Source organism: Oryzias latipes, chromosome 21 (genome assembly GCF_053564925.1).
Source record: "Oryzias latipes strain Hd-rR chromosome 21, Olatipes_Hd-rR_3.1".
NCBI classification, from domain to species: domain Eukaryota; kingdom Metazoa; phylum Chordata; class Actinopteri; order Beloniformes; family Adrianichthyidae; genus Oryzias; species Oryzias latipes.
The window spans coordinates 11,494,196-11,516,010 of NC_136257.1; the positions used below are offsets into that span (position 1 = coordinate 11,494,196).

At 39.1% G+C, this 21,815-nt stretch overlaps 1 protein-coding gene across 3 annotated transcripts in view; it reads right to left on the minus strand.

Moving 5' to 3' along the window:
* Positions 1 to 819: 819 nt before the first annotated feature.
* Positions 820 to 21,815, minus strand: part of arhgef7a (Rho guanine nucleotide exchange factor (GEF) 7a) — a 35,687-nt gene continuing 14,691 nt past the window's right edge. The window contains exons 5-22 of one of the 3 annotated variants that reach the window (XM_078940106.1): positions 20,333 to 20,534; positions 19,291 to 19,379; positions 18,149 to 18,243; positions 17,967 to 18,062; positions 17,688 to 17,810; positions 16,337 to 16,475; positions 16,193 to 16,252; positions 15,955 to 16,101; positions 15,039 to 15,125; positions 14,879 to 14,957; positions 14,655 to 14,794; positions 11,056 to 11,277; positions 10,875 to 10,968; positions 9,770 to 9,859; positions 9,180 to 9,365; positions 4,287 to 4,380; positions 2,105 to 2,159; positions 820 to 1,454 (exon numbers count right to left, since the gene is read on the minus strand). In XM_078940106.1, the coding sequence (XP_078796232.1) occupies positions 1,332 to 1,454; positions 2,105 to 2,159; positions 4,287 to 4,380; positions 9,180 to 9,365; positions 9,770 to 9,859; positions 10,875 to 10,968; positions 11,056 to 11,277; positions 14,655 to 14,794; positions 14,879 to 14,957; positions 15,039 to 15,125; positions 15,955 to 16,101; positions 16,193 to 16,252; positions 16,337 to 16,475; positions 17,688 to 17,810; positions 17,967 to 18,062; positions 18,149 to 18,243; positions 19,291 to 19,379; positions 20,333 to 20,534 (2,121 nt within the window). In that variant the 3' untranslated portion in view covers positions 820 to 1,331. Of the gene's footprint in view, positions 1,455 to 2,104; positions 2,160 to 4,286; positions 4,381 to 4,587; positions 9,366 to 9,769; positions 9,860 to 10,874; positions 10,969 to 11,055; positions 11,278 to 14,654; positions 14,795 to 14,878; positions 14,958 to 15,038; positions 15,126 to 15,954; positions 16,102 to 16,192; positions 16,253 to 16,336; positions 16,476 to 17,687; positions 17,811 to 17,966; positions 18,063 to 18,148; positions 18,244 to 19,290; positions 19,380 to 20,332; positions 20,535 to 21,815 lie in introns of those variants that run through there. The other 2 variants (XM_078940104.1, XM_078940105.1) reach the window with 2 other exon arrangements.

Sequence of the window (21,815 nt, forward strand, 5' to 3'; positions counted from 1 at the left end):
GGATGAATGCAGCTTTTGTTCCATGGAGGGGGGGGCATGCAGCGTGAAACAAAAGACCTTTTTTTGTTTTTCACCACGACAAGGTGAGAGGCACAGAGAAAAGGTTGACAATTAATCCTCCACAAATCTCCACACAATCACGCAGAAGGTTTGTGCTCGCAGATTAAAGTCTTTCTCCACATTTGCTGCATAGATTTTGTGTCAAACAAATTTGAATGGGATTTTTTTCCTATGGCATTTTAAGATTATCGGAAAAAAACTAAAATATAAATACTAAAACAAAGAAACATTTTCGTTGTTATTTGAATCAAATCAGCCTGCAGTTACAGATTTGTTCCTAAAATAAGGAGGAAAAGGTTCATTATATATCAAGTGTGTCCAAATGCCTTCACTGTTTTACTACTTAGCGCACCCGGTAGGGTGTTCACCATTTTTTCTTTGGGGAGTATATCTAAAGCAGTTTGAGGAACCAATTAGACTTATTTTGATAAATATACTTATATAAAAACACTAATATAAAATATATAATTACACTTCTCCACCACTTCCTGTTTGAAGGCTCATCTTTTTTTTTTGTATTTTCTGGATAATCTGCGATTTCATCATCTGGTATTCCAGCTGTTAAATGAGATCATATCATCTGTAGATTGAATATTACTGTGTAATTATATGGAGTTTTCCTTTTGTTTCATAGATGAAATTGCTCCGAAGAGATCAATCAATCTGATGAGACTAATCTTTATAGAAGTTCAGCAAAACGTTTCGGAGGTGGAAACCACAATAGTTAAATGTATTTTGTCCCTCAGATTTAAACAGTAATTCATTCAACTGATTCCTTTATTTCTTTAAAAGGAAAAGGCAGTTTTAATAGTATTTACAGAAGTTCAATATCTTTACAATTCACTTAGGACAAAAAAAGTTGGATTAAAAACAAACAAGAAGAAAAAAATAACCCTGACAATGAGTTTTCTGATGGAGGCTCAATATGGGCTAAAATACAGCAAGCATACACGTGTTCACACATTGGCAGTAAAAAGAACTCAATAAAACTTAAATAGAAATGATGAAATGGCAGGTTTCAAGTTCACACTTGGATAAGACTTTCAAAGTACCACCCATGTACCATTGGACAGTGATCCAGAAGCAGTTCTGGTTAAGAATCCTCTGCGCTCCAGGAATGTCATTTCAGAAAAGACTGTAAAGCACCTGAATGCATTGCAGTGGGCGTGGCTGTAGAGACACATCACACACAAGCTCACACAGCCAGCCTGAATTCATCCAAGTCCATCCTAGTTTCTTTCCTGAAGCTCCAGGTGATCCGGAGCAAAGCCTCACAGATTCGTCTCATCCCAGGTTGGGTCGTTGATGCTCTTCAGCACCCTCCTCACTACTTTCTCCAAGTCTTTTCGAGCTCTTTGCTCTTCTTCCAGCGTCCTCTTCATCTTCTTATTATCCTGCAGCCAAACACGACATATCACCAAAGGTATAGTCTTTTCAAAGTTATTGTCTTTTTTTTGGACTATACGTCACTCTGGAGCATAAGTTGCAGCAGCCAAAAGATGCATAATGTGTGTCGCACATTTGGGAGAAATTGATATAACAAAATACAGGAACAAGAACGGACATTCATTCTTGGAAGGAAAATCATAATAACGGAATAGAGAACAATAATCTCTGCACGCCTCACTACCGTAACCGTATTTAGCTTCATAAAACATTGGACGAATCTTCTATATTAGCGCAACATATAAACAATTGTTCAGATAACCGTAAAAAACATGCTAACAAGTCAACTAAACTCTTCAGATCACTTCAGATCACTAAATCCATTGAATTCTTCATCCTCTGTGTCAATGTAGAACAATTCCGCTGATCCCAACGTATGACTGAGCGGTGTTTCTTCTTCTGCATTGCTGTCAGCAGCAAATAACGATTCACACACTGACAATGCCTTCTAGTGGTTGTTAGTGGGAAAAAAAGAAACATGTGAGCCTAATTTTGTTTAAATCTGGGTATAAGTCGCAGCCCTGGCCAAACTCAGCAAAAAAACGCAACTTTCTCTCCAAAAAGTGCAGTAGTAGATAAAACATCTGCAGCTTGTCACCTGTTTGAGCTCCTGAACTTCGTCCCTCAGAGCATACACCACATCCACTAGGCTCCTTTAACAAAACAACAGACTTAGTCACACAGTTTGGGACAAAACATTCCAGGCTGGAGAAAAGGAGGCTTTAGTCCAAACAGACAAATAATACTTAGTGACATGAGGGAATGTGTACGCCAGATGTCGCTCTTGCACAGTAAGTGATAAAGAAAATTATTCTTTTTTTTTTTTCTTAAGACACTTTCCAACCCCTCTAATAAAATACACATATACAATTCTGGGATCTAAAATCCTTTTTATAAATTTGAAAACTTTTCTAAGAGATCAAGATGCAGCATTTCAAAAATTTCAAAGTACAACAAATCCTAACATTCAGTAAAAGATACATTATTAGCTTAATAATTTACAAATAATCATTTCATTTCTTCTCTGGTCTTTTTCTGTTCGTGTCTGATGGCCGGGCTGGGAAAATATTTTCTTCCTAAAGAAAGAATTTCTGAGAGTCTGCAGAAACTCATACTAAGATTTCAGCAAACCAGCAGGCGGCAAAAGCTACCACCAGATTATCAATGAAATCATATGCATAAAACTCAAGAAATTCAGGAAAAGGGAAATAATTCTTGTAAAAATGTTTAAAAAATCATATCAAAAGGGAATTAAAGGGTGAGATTGAGAATTTTCTGCCCGGTTTTATTTATTTGGGTTGTTTTGCTGATGTGTGAAATGCTGAGTTTGTCTTTCACTTAAAATAAAAAGCTGGTTAAATATTTCTTTAAAAATGTAGCACATAAAACAAGGAATTTTTTACAGTAGTTTTTACAGTAAGGAGTGTATGAGGACTTTGTAAAAATCCTTTTTAGCAAACAACTAGGGGTGTGATAACCGCATCACCGTGGTGATGAGTCTAGGACTGGACGTTCCTCTGTTTCTTTTTGAAAGTTCTGCATATGGTGCGTGATTTGAACTATAATAAACACTATCATCTTTGCTAATAATTTACTTTTTCTGGTTGGGTGCGGGTGCAGTTAACCGCGACTCCTGCTGCTTCATCACCGCTGTGATCAAAAATCCCACAAACAACTACAGTCATTTTCTAGGACAGTTTCTGCAGAGCGGCAGAAATTTGCCTCCGAGTCTTAGGTTGGACTGTTGTTGACAGTTATTTGCCTCCTGATTCACAATGATTTGAACAAAGAATTAAATCAATCAATTTTATGCTTTATTTCCTTTATCCATGTCCTCCATCATACAGAAAATGCCAAAGGAACATGTTGAAAATCCCCAAAACACAATTAAAGCTTGTTTACTTGTGACTTTGTCTCTTTGACAGACTTCTGTTTCTTTTGCTTTATCTGAATGTTTGTAGGGTTTTCTGTTTGTCACTTTAGAAGTGTCGCTCTAGTTAACATCAGCAACATTTACAGAGTCAGTAAACATGCTAATGGATCATATCTGTTATCTGAAGCATCGCACAATCTCTACAAGAATAAAAGAAGGATAACCATCAGACAAAGCTTTATTGTTGAAAATGATAAAACAAAAAAAGCTTGTGAAACAAGTTATAAAACCCGCCAACATGAAGAAATGCTTCTCAATATCCTAGTTTTTACTTTTACTGTTAAATATAATTTTAGTTGAGCTAGATCACATTTTTTTATTCTTTTATTTTATTCAAAGACCAACTGTGGTGAAAATTGTGTTTCGTGTTCTTGTGACACTTTTCCAATGATAGATAACACACAATAGAAAACAAAGCTCAAAAATGGCATTTCTGAGTACCGTACTTTTCATTTAAATCATTTTGAATCAAGAACCAATGAAAAAATGCTATTTGAAAAGATCGTATGTGTGATGTAGAAAATGCACTGGACAAATAGATCCACGTATAGCTTTGTTTTCTGGATGATGGGAAGTGGGGGTGGGCTTGCTCTGCACCAACGGTCCCACCCAGAACTCGGGGGCAAATTTCAAACTCTGCAGAAACTGGCTCAGGTTTTTGATTTTTGCTAAAATGGCATAACAATAATGAAGAGACCACTGGGAACAATTTTTACAATAGACTGAAAGATGATCTGAGTTGGAACTTAAATGGTTAATTTTGCAAATATAAATAATTATGTCATTAAACAGAATTTTAGCAAAAACCATGAACCTAAATGAAGTCAAAAAGCAAAGAAGCTCTTACTTTTCCTCCAGGGCATTTGGTCCGTTCCGACTGGGATCCTCCACAAAAACTTTGTCCTCCCCTGGGATGATCACATGCAGGCCCGTCTCTCTTCCTGGGTTAAAACAGAAGATCACTCACACAGCTGGAAGTTTCCCCTTTCTCTGCTTTAGAAAACTGTTTTTCAGAGAGAAAGAAACAGCTTCGGAACAGGAGTGCAATAGAAAATCATCAGAGCCAGAGGAGAGTAAAGGGACATACAAGAAAACGATCAAAAGAAGGAAACGGATGAGCACCAACAAACCACCAGAAAACCAGAGTCTATCAAACCACAGATTTATTTAAAACTCATGGTACAGCATTTGGGAGTGGAACACAAGAGTACAGCGAAGGCGTCGCTAGCACGTGTGGACAGACCACACAGAAAACGGGGTTCGTCTAGCGTTTGTCACCTGACCGCGCCCGCCCCACACATTAACCACAGAATGCACCTGTCACAAAGTAAAGCACAGATTACTACAGTGACAGCTCAAATACTGATTCTTTTGGCTCCAGGACAACAGTTATTTACAGAAAGGGAGACAATGTGCTTTTTTAAATTATTATTCAAGTCTACTCTGTCGGCATTCTGAGGTTAGATGAGAAGTTCACATAGGATTTTTCTGTTTCCTCCCAGTTTTTTTAGTTTTTTTACCTTTATTGTTTGTTCTATGAACAACAAAGGTGAACACTTACACCACGAATGAGCATTCACTTTACAGCAACACTGAATACTTAACTCTATCTTTAAGATTATATCGTACACATTCTAGGTAGATGACACAAAAATAGAAAAGAGTCTCCCCCCCCATCCTGACTTCCCTTCCCAAAACTGTCTTCGTACACTACTGTGCAAAATAATCGAAACATTTCTTTTAGATAATTTAAGTGTAAACTTTGACAGAAATCAACAAAAAATAGGCTTTTTTCAGGAATCATCTGTAAACTTTGACATATAGCTTTAAAACCAAACAAAATAAATACACATTAAATGATAATTACATTACAGAAATTATTTTGGAGAACGATAGATCATCGTATTTTTTAGGTCACTCGAATTGCTCACTGTAAGCTCTAGTCACGCCTTTTTTTTAAGCCATCAGTGGAAAAATACTTCTTCATAAAAATAGTTGCTGATGCCAGACAGATTGTGGGGGCATGAGGCGTGAGCTAAAGTCTGCTGGGATCTTCTGCTGAGGGGATCGGGGTTATTTACCTTCTCATACAAAGTCAACATTCTCATATGAGCAGCCATCTGTAACCACAGACACCCCCCCACAAACAATAAAGACCCACATCGATTTAACCATCAGTGTGTTCCAACAGAACTAGGAGTACCTCAGGGTACATTAGATAGTCAAAAATATGATGCGACAAACCCAAACAACACATTAGACAAACAGAATTAACCTAAATGTAAGACTTAATGTTAATTAAGTCTTACATTTAGGTTAATGGTTAAGGTTAAATTATGCCTCTAGTGGAAAATAATGATTGGCTTATAGAGAAAACTTGATAAATAACTTCCTTTGTTCATACTTGACGTAAATGTCAATTTCAAGGCAAAGTTTCACAAGCACACTTCTGACCATTGACGGTATAAGAGAACTGGACTAAGTCAAGTGTAATTCAGCGAAAGAAAACCGCTTCCTTCCAGCTCCAAACTCATAAAGTCAATTCAGTCGCCATTTTTTTCACAATAAGGACACTGCCATGTTTGAGCCAGGAATCGTCAGGGGGCGGGGCTTGGTCCGAGTCAACACTTCTCACCAATCAGGAAGGAGCTTGTTGGGAGACCTCCCCCTTACCAATTTAAAAAGCGGGCTTAGGACAAATAATTACTTTTATTGAGGAAATAATTGGTCAGTTTATAATATGAATAACTTGCCCATTAAAAACATTATAAGGAACATTAAAAAAAAAAAAAAGGTAGCAAATGATTATCCTGACAAATAGAATGACTGTTAGAATGCTGTTTGTTTCTCTATAGAAGTCTGTGATTTTAGCCTCCCCTCCCCCTCGTGTTCCAAGTACTTCCTGTTGGGATCCTGAGCATCCAGTCCAGTTCTTATATACAGTCAATGGTCCTGAATAAATTCATTTTAACTTCACACAGTCAGTTCTATTCAATTTAATCCATTTCCTTTAGTTGCTGAAGACTTTTGTCCCCCTTTTAAATTAATTTTTTCTTGATTATGATAAGGGTTTCGCATGTTTTATCACTACAATCATAGTTTTGTTCAACAAATGAAGAAATAAAGTCTTTAAAGGTCATTTTCAATGGAACCAATATTACACTGGATTAATAAAGATCAATTGAGGAAACAAATGATAAAAAAAAAAAAGTTTACAAAAACTTGACTTGATAGAACATAATATTTTCTACCAAATCACCAGGCTCTTAGGAGGCCAAAAATATTTGTTTTAAAGTACAGTATGAGGGAAAAGCACCAAAGCTATCTTCATTACTGTTGTGGATAAGACAAGAATAAAATGTGCTTAACATTAATACATGCTGTCAAAACGTATATTATAAATGTAATTTTGAAAAGATAAATAGTTTCAGGGGAAGCTCTTGTTTAAAAGTAGAACTTCTGCAAAACATGGGAACATAGAAAGTTTGTGCGTTTTCAGAAAAGACAAACAAATGAGGTGAGCACTTTTGTTAAATCATTTTCACTGTAATGAATAAAAAAAACATATAAAGAGGTGTAAATTGTAATGCACAGCTGTATGTGCTCCTCTGAATGAAACCCTGTAATTCTAAAGTTTCTCACGTTTTGAGAAACTCTACCAAAGTTGATTACTTAGTGTACTAGCAGAGCAAAACACACAAATAAGACCCAAGACGAGAGCGTGCAAGGCCAGAAATCTGCTGTTTAAGGCTCTGCAGAGGTTTAACAGTAAAAGAACAAATCAAACTGTTGTCTCTATTTTTCAGTGGCATCTAGCCTTTCAGTTTTGTGCTTCAGTATCTTTTTAAAATACGACGTCATAGCAGAAATTTAGCAATTTCCATGTCCAAACTCAGAATGATTCATTGCACGTGGAAATGAATTTTCTGAGATTTTACTTTCCCTTCCATCTTATTTTTAACTATCTGAATGTTTAAGTGTAAGTGTTTTTTTTTTTAATCATTGATTGAATATGAGAACTGAACCGAGCACCCATACAAAATGGCTTACTTCCAGCTCCAATGAAATTAACTCAATTCAGTCGCCATTTATCCACGTTACAAATGATGCCATGTTGAACTCAGACAATGTCAGTAAGCAGTGATAGGTCAGAGTCAGTCTGAGTCTATGTTTCTATTGCAACCTCTCTCGCCAATAAGGAGTGAGATTGTTGGAAGGCCACACCCCTACCCCTTAAGAGGGCTTGGGAGAATCTGTCAATCAAACAACGTTTGATCCATAACGTGAGACCACATACTTTTACAGAGGCATCTGATTGGTCAGTTTGTAACTTCAATAAGTCACAGTACAGTAAAATGCGGGAAAAAAAAGAGGAATATCAAGAAGATGTTAAGAAAGTATCAGAGCAAGAACGGTTATTCTGACAAATAGAATGACTGAGTAACAGCTGTTTATTTCTCTATAGAAGTGTCTGGGATTTTGGCTTCTTGAAACCAGCAGGTATTTCCTGTTTGGAACACAAGAAGGGAGGAGCCACTCGGTCCAGTTGTCTTATACAATCAATGATTTTAATATACAAAAAGAAAATGTATCATGTAAACCAGTATAAAAAATGAACTTGAAATTAGGAAAGAGCAATGATATGAAATGTATTGAGTAGGATTTTCCAGATAGTAGAGGAGCATGTGTCTGACCCTGTGTGCATACTTTTGAAGCACATGTGCTAAGTCTGAGTAGGCATACTCGAAGAGCCCCAAAGGAATGAATCACGGTAAATTAAATACACCCGTTCCTGAATTACATCTGAATATCAGACAGCAAAAGCTCAGTCTCCCTCCCGATCCAAAACTTCACTCCAAAATCCTGGTACTCTCTGCTAAAGCTTTGTTCACACCGCGCTGTGTAACACGTGTTCAAACACCCACTTCTACTAAAAAGTCTATGTAAACGCGTGTAAATGCGTGTTTCGGGCTTCCGTGTTCAAAACTTTTACGTTCAAATTTACGCACAATTTTAAGGCTCTTTTCTGGCTTTACGTACAAAACGTGTGTTGGAAGTCAAACCAGGTCAAACTTTGACGAATCAGGGACTCAGATTTGGTGGCAAGGAATGGATGACGTCTGTTTTAATTCAAGGAAGTGCCATGCGTTTGAACGCTGATCATAGAGGAGAAATCATTAATGGAAATTTGTGTCCGGCTGGAATTATATGACACCAAGTCTTTCATATATGGGAATAGAGCTGTGAACAAAAAAGCCAGGAGCAAGATTCACCAGATTTGAACCGCTTCCACATTTCACACCAAACCTCTTCCAACTGTTGATGCGCTACAGTAGGGTGGGGACCAGTGTGAACACCGTATGCAAAATGTGGGCTCAAGAATGCGCGTTTAGTGGGTTTTTGAACCCGTGTTACATGCCCGGTGTGAACGCTGCGTAAGAGCTATCAAACAAGAGGAGTGGTCACATTCAAGATAAAGTAATATCTAACATTTACTGCATGACTATTACAGAAAGAGCGGAGGCACGTAAAAGGGAACATGGGAAAGGCAACAGGAAAGTACTTTAAAAAAATATTCAAAGAAACTTTTAAAATTACATTAAATTAGATGAATAAGTTAACAAAAATGAACCTAATAAGAATAAATAAATAAGTCTTAAAGAGGTAAGCACACAGTACATGACATTAGAGTACGCTGTGGCACCTCCGTGTGCTCTTTAGTTCTGGTGTGAGATGCAGCTCTTCCGCGGCACTGAGCCCATCCTGTAACTGTGGGAGGTCCAGATGGAGTCATAGTCAGAGTCCTCCGAGAGGTCAGAGCTCAGCTCTGGCCGAGACATGCTGCTACGGCGCCCCGGCGACTCCGCGCAGGACCGGTCCACGTCAGCCAGCACATGGTTGTGCATTAGGTCAGTGCCCTGCCAAGCTGCATACGGCAGCCCGGGGTGAAAGCAAATGTGGGGGTGGGGTGGGGTGGGGGGTGGTGGTCAAACAAGAGGACAAGACGGTGCAGAGGGGTGTGGGAGTCGGCAACAAGTCGTAAAATCATAAAAGCAGTGACAGATGCATGATGGGAGGATGAAAGAAAAATGTGATTAAATATGGGGGGGGGGACAAAAATGAGAACAAAACTCAAGGGAAACCCAAAAAATAAAAATGCCAAAAAGCGAGAAGTGGAGGAGAGACAGAAAAAGAAGATCCTGTTAGAAGGAGCAGTCAAGAATTTCTGCGTTAAAGAACGGTAAACAGCAGAGAATAGGAGCAGTCCCTGCAAACACAGCTTTTCTCCCCTTTGAGTACACATGTGAGGTAGATTCAGGAACTTCTTACTGGAGTTCAAAGTCTGTCTGGTTTTGGCACTGGTGCAGTACGCCTCAATCACCTTTAGGATCTGGGCGTCTTCCTCGAGAGCAGCAGTACCTGAAAAGGAGAAGACACAAATGCAAAACATGAAAATCAACCGTTTGGTTCCAGAAAAGGAGGAAGTCCCGCCGTTTTACACAAACACACTTCATCTGTGAAACGCAGGAATTGGCAAATTGGGATTCTGGTAACTTCTTCCTCTTTTCCCATAAAGTTAATGATTCTCAGTGGCAGAGATCCGAATGTGCAAACATACCTGTTGGTCTACAAAAAGGGTTCATGGAGAAATGTTAAGTGGAACAAAGGGTATTTTCTGTCACAAATAAACTCTTTTTTTAAACTGCATTTTTTTTCGCCTGCTCCTGAGTCACAACAATTTGAATAAAGAAAATTTAAATTTTCTTTATTCAAATTGGCAAACTGGAATATAAGGCGCACTGTCAATGAATGACCTTTTTCTAACTTGTGTCATATAAGTCACACAGAACTATAAGGTGTATTATGCGAGACAAAGAGTCATAAATAAATGTCAGTCAGACTTTACTAGGTTCACAGTGACTTTAGAACTTGTTTGTAACCCGCTACACCTTAGTCATGTTAGCGTATTCACAATATCTGCAACTCCTAACCGTGTTTGCAACACATAAAAAGCAGACACTAAAAGAAACATTACTGTGACTGCTAACTCCCAAACTTGCTATTAACGCTTAAAAAAAACAGTCTGGCACTGCTATACGTTAGCCGCATTAGCATAACCACAATAACAGCCAAACTTGTTCGCAGCTCATAAAAAGCAGACTGACATTTTGACAGAGCTCCATCTACCTCTCAAAATCGCTTTGACATAAGTAAACACAACCAGAATTAATCCACATAAAGGCACTCCAGATCATAAGAGCACAAAATACAGCATTCAGATATGCAATTTTTAGCTTAATTTTCTTTATAGATGTTCTCCATCATCAGAAAAATTCCACAAGATGTTAAAAACACCAAAATCACTATTGTCATTGGAGTGGGTCTTTAAAATAAAAAATTTACAACTTTTAGAATCTACTAAAGGGGAACCTACTCTTCCTCAAGGCAAACTCTTCCTCAGACTGCTTCCTCTCTGGTTTGCGTTTAGGAAGCAGTTTCTTCACACTCTTCGGGCTTTTACTTAGATCCTGTACATGAAGGGGAAACGGTGAGCTCCTTGTTTGACAATAATCAAATAAAGAAAAAAATATGTTTTAAGTGATTTTTAAAAGGACCTCCTTGTAGCAGAGAGCAGCAGAGGGCCGCAGCGGCGGTGCCGGTCTAAGGCAGCTCAGGCTCCAGGGTTTGGGGGTGTTGGGTGGCTCCAGCGGACCCCACATCATGGTGCTGTGAGACGTTCCGTGAGAGGACGGATGAGGAAGGGTGTGGTAGGTAGGAGCCACCGTCATGGCCCTGCCCTCAGCATGCCGAGATGGGGTGACAGGGTGAGATGGGAGCTGAAGACAAAAGAAAGCTTATTATACAAGAAAGATTAAGATTATATTTAGTGTTCTGAAGAAACATTAACAAGATCAAAGCTGCAAAAGAGCTTTAAGGTTTGTGTGATAAAAAAACTGATGGGAAATGGTGAAAAACTAATGCTAAAGTGAGGAATCTGCAACCTCTGATTTGGAAATGCGTTAAGGGGGACTGCACTCAGTATGTTCCTTCTTAGAAGCTTCCAGAAAGCTTTATGTCCCAACCAGTTGGATCACACCTTCTGAAAACCATCTCTATTTAAAGCAATGTTGCCTTTAATCAGCTGAAGTTTGCACCCACTTTGTTTTTTGTGGGACTATAAAGAAGCAAAACTCTCAAAAAATTTTCTTTGTTAAATATTTGATCAGCCTCAGACAAGCAAAGAATATCAAACTTGCTTTGGGCCGGCCACACTCAAAAAGGCTTTTATTTTGAAACAGCCAAATCCACACTTATGTAGGATATTGGAATGCACAGTTCAGCTTCCAGCGCAGCCTCAGACTAGGAATGGGTGTTGCTAGGATTTTATGCGAGGCTGAACTGTTTGTTTTTTTAAACGGTTCTGGTGCCTAAATGGTCCTCAAACTGGTGCTTCAAAAAGAAAAAACGGCTATTTTTTCGTAAACATTTAATGACATAACAAGGGAATTGCCCACACCTGCCCATGCAATAGCATGGAAGTCAATTGTCCAATTACTTACAAGCCCATGAAATGAAGGGATTGTGATTAAAAAATGCTTTAGTTTTTCAATAAAAGCTGAAAGTCTGCACTTCAATGGCATCCGAGTTGTTTTATTTAAATTCACTGTGGTAATGTCCAGAAGCTAAATTAGAAAGAATGTGTCTCTGTCCAAATATTTATGGTCCTGACTGAACACCAAAGTAAGCACGCATTTCACCACACATCGACACAATGGCGGTCCTTTTTGGAGGTTTGGACACGTCACTCTTATATATCAAGTTGCTGAGTTAGAATCTTTGGCTGAGAAGTAAAGTGTTTCCTCCATCCATTCTAAAAAAAAACCCCGGAGTAGGTGAAATCTGCAAAGTTGAATTATAGATGTTATAAGACAGTAAAACTCCTCATTGCACACTTAATATACTTTTTTCCTACAGACATGAACATTTTCACACTTTTTTTCTCTTGTTTGAACTCTCAAAGTTTAAACCAAGTGAATAAGATGTTTAGAGAGGACTTTTAGTGCCTTCAATCATCTGTAACATCTGTCCTACTTCGCAAATTTCACCTATCGCGGGTTATTTTTAGAACATACAGAATAAAGACTGCTTAGCCAAACTTTCACTTGCTTCGCCTTCAGCATTTTTACTGAAGCTCCTCGTACCCTTATGCCAACATGCATTCTTATATGAGCCCGCCCACACATGCTGGAGAGGTAAAATGATAGGCTAGAATTGTACAGCAAAACAATAAAACACACGTGATTGACGTGTCTGAAAAAAAGCATTGAAATGAAGCAATGTAATCTGTGTTTTTATCTGGTTCCGTTAGTACTAAATACGTCAAGTCCGGTACTCCTCCCTACTATCAAAAGCCTCCACTGGGGACCAAAGCTAAAAAGACCTCATCTTTTTAGCAACACTATCAGTGACTGAAAAGGACAGGAACCCAAGACAATAGAAGTACCGTAAATTCCGGACTACAAAGCGCACCCGATTACAAGCCGCACCCACCCATATTCACGTGTTTGACTGCTTTTATACATACACAAGCCGCGTCAGAGTACAAGCCGCGCATGTGAAAGCCGATATTGTCATCCTGACAGATTACGCCCAGCATCCCAGAGCGAGTGCAATTCATTAGCACATTGTGGGTGGTGCCAATTTTGCCTCTGGGTCACGTATTTAAGTGTATCGACATCTGACAAACAGCATGGACCTCTATTCTGTTCACAAGTCCCTCAGTTATGGTGTTTTTATTTCATTTTTTTTTTTTACTTATTGACAATCTAGGTATCTAACATAAAATTACAAACAGTAACCATATAATCAACATTACATCCCTCAGTTATAATGAAGAAATTTACATCCGCGATCCCCCATTTCCCATGAGTCTTAGGGGCTAAAGGCGGGGCCAACGCCCGGCTCGCCATTCTGTTGTACGTGTTTAAGAATTAGCAGCAGTGCATGGAGGGGTGAACGGGAAAAGCTCTCCTTTTGCTTGTGTCGCAGCAGCGTTATGGGAGTAACAGGACTGGTTAGAAAACACAACGGTAAAATAAAGCAGCGGCGACTGAAAAGCGCGCGCCTCAGCGTGATACGCGCGCCTCAGTGCGGCGCGTGCGTCAGAATTCAGAAGCCTCTGCACTCCGCGGACGCCTCTGCGCTCCGCTCCCGCCCCGCGCGCTCCTTGTCTCCCCTTCCTATCTACTCCGACACCTCTGGCCAGGGCAGCTTCAAGGAGGAGCACTTCGTCCCCGTTGCGCCGGTGGATGGAGCAAATCGTTTCTGTGCAAAGCAATCGGACTTAATACTGTACGTTTTGTGTATGAGGGGCGGGTGCGTTGTTACGTGTGGGAGCCTTCAGACTGCCATCGGCCCCGCAGCTCAATCAGCAGGAGAAGATGTCTCCAGCTCACACGGAGGCTGTGAGTTTTTCAAAGCAAAATTCCGCTTTTACGGTTTCCTTAGAAACCGTAAATGGAGTGTAAATTCACTCCATGCGCTGTTCTCTCCGTCACGCAGCAAACCGGCTTTTCCAAACCCGTTGGTGACGGTGGACTTTTTTACGCTGCTTTTAACGATTGCTTTTAACTTGAAAGCTTCATCATAATGTAGCGGCGATCACGTGCACGGTGTAATGGCCCCAAAGGATTCTGGGATGCGGCCGGGCATGCGTGTTTCGTTTTGTTGAACCATGACTGAAGTGTCTAAGACCTGAAGTCAAGTCCATGCTGTTCGGCTGCTAAGAGGTGTGTTGAATAAAAATGCCTCGTGCTTGGTGTTAGATATAGAATTCAAACTATTCACTGAGTTCGAAAATACGTACATGGCGGCTGCCAATTAAATCCATAAATTAGCCGCGTCACTGAAAAAGCCGCAGGGCTGTAAGCGCAGGAAAAAAGTAGCGGCTTGTAGTCCGGAAATTACGGTAATATGTAAAGTAAAATTGTAATGGCTGATGGGTAAAAATTCCTCTTTACTCCTCACTAACAATCTGTGTAAAATGACCAGACCATTACTGACAGAACCACTGACTGCTGTGCATCACATAAGGCATCTTTACACATCAGGAGCTGCATCGATTTAAACAGTCAGAAATCAACACTTTGTTGACTCCCCGCTGGGTGGAACAAAAAGGAAGTAACTGCTAGTCGTGTAGTCATTAGGTGCTGACCGTGTGGCAGGGAACAGTGAGGGGTTTGTGGCTGGGAGCTGTGGCGGTGGCGTGTTTGATCTGTCTCGTTAGGTGCTCCACCCAGTCCTGCAGGTCCTGCTGGTTGGTGCATATCACCTGCAGACGGTCGAACAATGTGCCTGCAGGGAGACGGACAGAGTTATTCAAGGCGCTGCCTGTCATTTCAATAGCTCTGTATTTAGGGTCGCATTGAGAGGTCATACCGTTCAGTTCAAAAGTGTTTTTATGTGCTTCACAGTCTTCTAGTTTGGTCACCATCATGCCGGTTAAAGGCAATTTTCCCTGGGAGGATGAATCAATTAATCAGTTACAAATTGTTTATATTTACTCCAATTTTACATTTGAGACAGATAAAATACTGACCTGGAATATGAAGCCACTCATCCTGGGGCTGGCAGACAACATGAGGAGGACATGGGGGAAAAGCAGGAGGTAGCGCTCACTTTTCTCCTACAAGCAGCAAAGAAAGTTTACGGAGCCATTTGGTTTATGAAATATAAATCTATTCTAGAATAAACCTTTATTGTCATCAGTCAAAACGCTTCACAGGCAACAGAAGGTGAAATTAGAAAGCTTTCAGTTCTCCATCTAAAAGAAAACCCCCGACATTTACAAGTGTTCTTTGCAATCTGTAAAATTTACATATTTCCTCATCAGCCAATTTGTTTCGCAAATTCAAGCCAACCCAAGTCCTGTTGAATGTTTCTGTGACAGGAGGAAAGTTTTTCTTCATGACCGCAACTGCTGAAATGCCAGAAAAAACCCAGCAGGAACCTGCATAGAAGACTTCAGATTAAAGAACTTCATGCAGTTCATGATGTCATGAACCCAGACATGGGAGACGTGATTACTGATGCTTTTGTAGAGTTCTTCAGAATAAATAAACCCAACACTCACTGTCTTATGCATTGTAAATGAGATATATAGTCAAGACGTCCATGTAGAAATGAGACTGAAAACTTTGGACAACAGCTCCTCCCATATGCGGGGGTAGCCTGTAGTTTATGAACACATTTTGTAAAAGCATTAAGCATCGAATATAATGTGTGTCAAAGAAGGCAGCGGATGCGAATTGCTTTCATTGTGAACGCAGCAGTATGCTAGGCTTGGCGGATTGCACTTCACTCCCAAAAGTCCATCTTATGTGTGATTTCTTTCTTCTTTGTTATGCATTTTTTTGGCTGCTGTGACTTAAACTCCAGTGCAACTATTGTGGGTTAATCCTGAGCATGTTGAATAATTGATTTAAAAAAAAAAAGGAGCTGTAAGGTGTAGATACCTCTGTCATGGGACTCTGCACCAAGACCTGGCTCATGTAGATCACAGAGCCCAGGGTCTTGATGTCATCACCCTCCCACAGTCGGATGCTCTCCGTGAGAATCTGGAGCTCCAACTCTTTTCGTTTCCGCACCTCCTGGCACTGAGCCTGTTGTAAGAGGAGCAGACAGCCTAATTGAGTCAGATCAAACCTGCCTACATGCCACGTCTGACTGCACAGGGAGGAGTGTGCAGCTCACCGACAGATTTTTGAATGAAACCATGCACTTCTGGATGTCTGGCCTGTCAAGATGAATCTCCTGAAAGAACACAGAGGAAATAAAATGTAAAAAAAACAACTTAACTCAAAGTACACATACATGTCTCAATCCAAGGACACAAACCTCCATGTGCCTCTCCAGTTCTTTCAGTAAGGTGGGGTATTTGTCCAGTCTCATAAAGGGTTTACTTAGGCCTGTAGTGAGGGTCAGGATTCCAGGACTGACTGCACCCCGTCCCTCCATGAACTCCCCCAGAGCTTCACTGAAAGACACAAACGTTCAGAAGTGAAGACTCCTAACAACCATCGAGTATGAATATTCTACTTTCTTCCAGTCTGTTCAGATAAATATAGATTTATTTAAACTTGCCCAATAAGTTTAGCCTAAAATGACAGAAGAGTCTGAAGGGGAACCTTTTACGAAACAAAAAACAGCAGATATAGCCGTTTAGATCTGGGATAGTTTGGGACCTCAAGATGAGAGACCAAAGCAAAGAAAACCAAAGCTGGATGTCACCACCTGATGGACATGTGACTTTCAGACTAACCTGCAAATCCAGCACTGCATTGGACCAAAATGATAGAAAAGTCCTCAGCTATTAATGAATACAGTTTAAAATCTGTCTTAACTAAAAAAATTAAAAAAACAGAAAAAAAACCACACAAAAAATGTATCAACTGGGTATTTTGAAGTCATTAAAACTGAGTCAGACTATATTGGTCTCTTGCTTTTTTGGCTCTCTGACTTCTGTTTATTTTATAAATGTGTTGTTTAGATGAAAACTAAACTTCTGAACTTCAGTTCCTAGTATGCTCCTGGAAATCTGTTGATTTTATCAATTAAGATGGTAAAAATGGGCTGTAAAAACTCTTCTGTGCATACGTCCAAGAAGCAACATAGAGAAAGAAAAAAAATGACAATAGTCACAAGCTAAATGTATCATTAGCCATCAATAAATAAATACTTAAACTACTTTAGGTATATAATACACAGTCTATCAGTGCACAAACGAGGAAAACAGCAAGAATATCTAGTTTTAAAGTTTTCTCTAGCCGACCCAGGCCTCTAACATCCTGAATGAAGCTCATTTAAAAACCAAGTAACTGGGGCCAAGTGCACTTCACCAAATAACTGCTAGACTCTTGTTCCATATCCAAGACTCCTTCCACTCCAATGAAGAAACAAAAATCTTGACCTCCAGGATTCAAAAATGCTTGAGGTTTTTTCCCAGTTGGGAGTGTAATCTTTTTAATCTATCCCAATCACTGGCTCCAACAGCCATGCTTTACAGTCCTTTTCGAGTTAAACTATTTTTACGCATTTTTTGGGGGGGTTACGCAGTTCACAGTAATGAAGGAAGATCTCAGGAAGATGTTCTGGTGCTCTCTAAGCACACCAAAATGTGCTGCAGCAACACCGCAGCTCACTCCAGCAGCACTACACCATCATGGCTGACTGCAGCTTGGAAACACACCTGTGCTGAGTCAGCACATTTACTGCAGATGGATGGTTGGAGCAGTATCCGATATAGAGAGCCTTCATCTGTGGCATGAGGTTAAGGAAGAAGCTTCCCACCCTTTGATGGCTTTCTGGAAGCCTAAAAAGGAAAAAGATAAATATAAATATAAGATTTTACACGTAAGTAACTGCTTTAAAGTGGCAGAAACTTCCAAAGGTTTGTTGGCATTTGGTTTCAAAGAGAATGTTCTTATTTTACAGTAGCTGTGCAGGAGGATGTGTTTGTGGGACTAACTTAGTGCACTCCTCCAGGGACTGAACCAACATTTGTTGAAAGGTGCTGATCTCCTCCATGTTCCCCAGAATCAGAGCCACATCTGAGCTGCTCAGTCTGGAAGCCAAGAAAGGAAGATCTCAAACAGCGACTTGTTAAAGCTGAATCAACCAGTTCTCATATAATATTTAACCAAATCCTACTTGTCAGAGTTCTGGAGAGGTCGCAGGTAGTTAGTTAGGAGGCTTTGAATGTCCTTTGAATATGCCGTCTCAGTTTCTAAAATATTCTGCAACACCTGTGACACACACAAAAAAAAAAAATTGTTTAATAGAATTTTTCCTCCCCGTAATAACATCATTTCATTTTTTAATACAGCTGAAGACACAAAGACTATCAAGTCCTGTAACAGTTTACAGTAAATGTCTCTTTGCAAATGGTAAAGAGTTAACAAGCCTGTCAATGCATTACTTTGCATTACTTCTTTCACTAATGTTTCTTGTTCTTGTACTTAATGCATTTTAAAGCATTAACAAAAGCTGCAGAATTCAGTTGTTTAGCATTATGTATTCATGGACTAGATGTTAGTTAATATATTTGAAAGCCCTAAAAATAATCATTGTTTGAACAGAGTTAGAAAGCAATAAATAAGGTTTTACATAAGGTTTTCTAGCCTGACCCAGCCCTTTATAAATGTTAATAAGCTTCATAAGCATTAATTAAGCATTACTTAGTTAATAATTATGACTTGAATATTGTAACCTTATTGTAAAGGGTGAAAAAGTATTGCCTAATAAATTGGAAAGAGAAAAACTAAATGAGAAACAGCTATAAACAGGTAAAGATTAGCAAACTCTTGCCAGCATGTTATTTGCAACACGTTTTTTGCCTGGTTAGATAGTGTGAAAAAATGAATAACTGTTAACTTATGCTTTGAGTAAAACACTTAGTAACTTAGTTAATTATTGCTAGATTTAGCATTTTAAAACATTAACATTATTGTGATGTGTTACCAGAAGTTCAGGTTCTGGTCTCAAAATTGATCATAAGATTTATCATACTGAAAGTTCTGTTGTGAAAGAAAAATCTTTAATTAAAAGTGCATCTCAGAGGCTTTCAAGCAGAGTTGCAGGAATCACTTTGGTTAAATCTGCAGCCAAAACTGTTAGAAGTAAAAATAAATTATCGGAACAAGTTGGAAGCACGTACACAGACAAAACAAGGGAAACACAGCAGTAGAAAGAAGAAATCAAATTAACAAAAACCTCTCTTCACAAAGACAGCAATAGCGAACAAAGTTGTAAGTGAAAACAATAATTTGTCTGAATGTGAATTGTATTCTTACCAAGTTATAGTAGGTCTTACTAATTGCAGGAGGCTCAAAACCTTTGGGTGGGCTCTTTAAGGTGCCAGATTTGGGAGACACCTGTTTGTCTGACGCAAAGAAAGAGGACAAGTGAAAGAAAGTCTTCTGATAGATCCACAAAGTGACATTCAGTTGAATGCTGCTTTGGTTAACAACACACAAACGATCTTCCATTGATCTAGAAAACAGCGACAAATCAAAAACGTACATGGATCCATCAGAATGGAAAAGGGAGCTTGTGCCCCGCCCAAAGTATATTCTACGTCACGATGCAATCATTTTTTAATGGACCCCCCCCCCGATTCACAGCGGTTTGAATAAAGAAATACTCAGAAACGCAAGCTACATTTTGTGTATACATATTAAAACATCAAAACACAGTTTTCATCGGATTGGGTCTGTAATAAGCTGTTACTTATTGGTGCAAAGCCAGTACAAAAGCTGCTTTTCTTGAGTCAGAACTAAATGATTGACGTCGAAGACTTCCGGGATGTCAAAGAGCTTGTAATATTTAGGTGTTGTCCAAGACATCTCTGGTGTTAAAGGGTTCAAACCAATTTATTAGATTAATTTGAAAAAAATGGTATAACTAGTAATATAAATAAGACAAAGATTAAACAGTGTAGACAAAAAAATTACTTAAAAATAATCAGTTCTGGTTTCAGTGAATCAACTGATTTTCTGATTACCGATTTTCTAAGAAAAGCTCGATTGTATATCAATCAATAGATTTATTTAACAGATTTTTTTAATCCAGCTCTATAACTATCTGGAAAACTCGACAAGAATGTTTCGTTTGCTCAGATCAGTATTCCTTAGAAAAGCCTGTACGTTTTATTATTATGATGAATCTTTACTTTGTAGTTGAGATTTGACAGAAGAAAAAAAGTGTCTCCACTTCAGATCTCCCTGAGAAAGTTATCATGATGTTGATAAGTAATCGTATAACCTGCCAGATCAGAACGTTTTCGGTTATTTCCAAACACAGCATCCCTCCTCCCCTGATTTTTGTGGCACCTACCGGAGCCTTTGACTTCGCGCACATAGTTGCTAGGAAACCACCCAGTCCTGCCGCTGAGGGTCCCTTCCCACCAGCCGCCTTCTTCCTGCCGAGTCACATTGATTATGTCTCCTTTGTTGAAGGTGAGCTCATCCTCGTTGGTCTGCTGGAAGTTAAACCGCGCCTTCACCAGCAGCTGCTGTCCACTGTTTTCTGACATGTCCTAATGGAGAAAGGGGTTTTACCATCAGCAAGAACATTCATTTTTGAAACATTCACTTCTCAGTTTGAACCAAATATGACCATGATTTGAAGCAGACTTTTTCTGAACATAACACCTTGCTTTCCTGTATTTTCTACTTCATTAACAATAATAAGTTTTGCTTTTCTTCTTTTGTTGGTAATCCCTCTCTTTGGATCCCCGCTTCAATGTGTGTTTGATTCTTTTATATTATATAAAAGCAACAAAACAAGAATTTTACAAATGCATTCCTATACTCTTGTCAGCCCAGAGAGGGGGAAAACAGATAACGTATGTAAATTATGTAATTATGGAGTTATGTACAGGCAGGAGAAGAGAAACGTGTAAACAGCAATGTATAGACTTAAAGGAATCCAGTAAAAAAAAACTGAATTGCAGTCTGAAGTGCTTTTTGTACAAGAGTAATAACCCTGTGTGGTCGAATATACTGAAGAAGCAAGAAACAACATGGCCATTCAGCCCCTGATCATGTGATCAGCAGGTAGGTAGGCGTCTGGAGATCGGTTAAAAATGGACAGTAATTGTCCATTTTGCAATTATCAATGCTCAAAATTGAAGCCTAAAAAACTGAGCTCACAACCACTGGCATCATTTGTAAACCAAAAAATCTATGACAGCAAGGGACTTTTGTTAAAGTTGATCAAAGAAAGTATTTTCAGTCAAAAAACTAACTGAAGAATAACAGGAGTTTCACTAAACAGCAGGACAACAAATGTTGTGGCATCTGGATCTAAACTTGCAGATGTTTCCAATCACATGGTAAATTAATCAGTATATTTATGGGTGTGAATGAACAAAGTTGTCACAATGGCTCACAACATGTGAACCAAAAGCAGAAAACAGACTACAATGCTTAGCATTGTGTGTAAAAATGTTTAAAGCAATAAAAAAGGCTTCCTGTCTGATGTAGTGGGGGAGACAGGAGAAATGTCTTGAGAGAAATATGGTCAGATTACAAAAATATGTCAAGTTTTAATCAGTAGGACTGCAAATGACCAATATTTTGGTTTTGGGTAAAGAATTGGTCCCAATTATTATGAAGCATCTGTATCTGCTTTCATGTAACCCCATCAAGCTGAAGGATCCTTGGTTTGGATTTTTAACTCAGTTTCTAAGCAGTATTGCAAATGAACCACATCTGATAGTTGTGCATCATTTTTTCTGCGTCTTAGCATCTTGATGCTGTCCATTTTAACAAAGAACTTTGTGCCGTGTCTCCTGTACAGAATACATTCAGCTTTC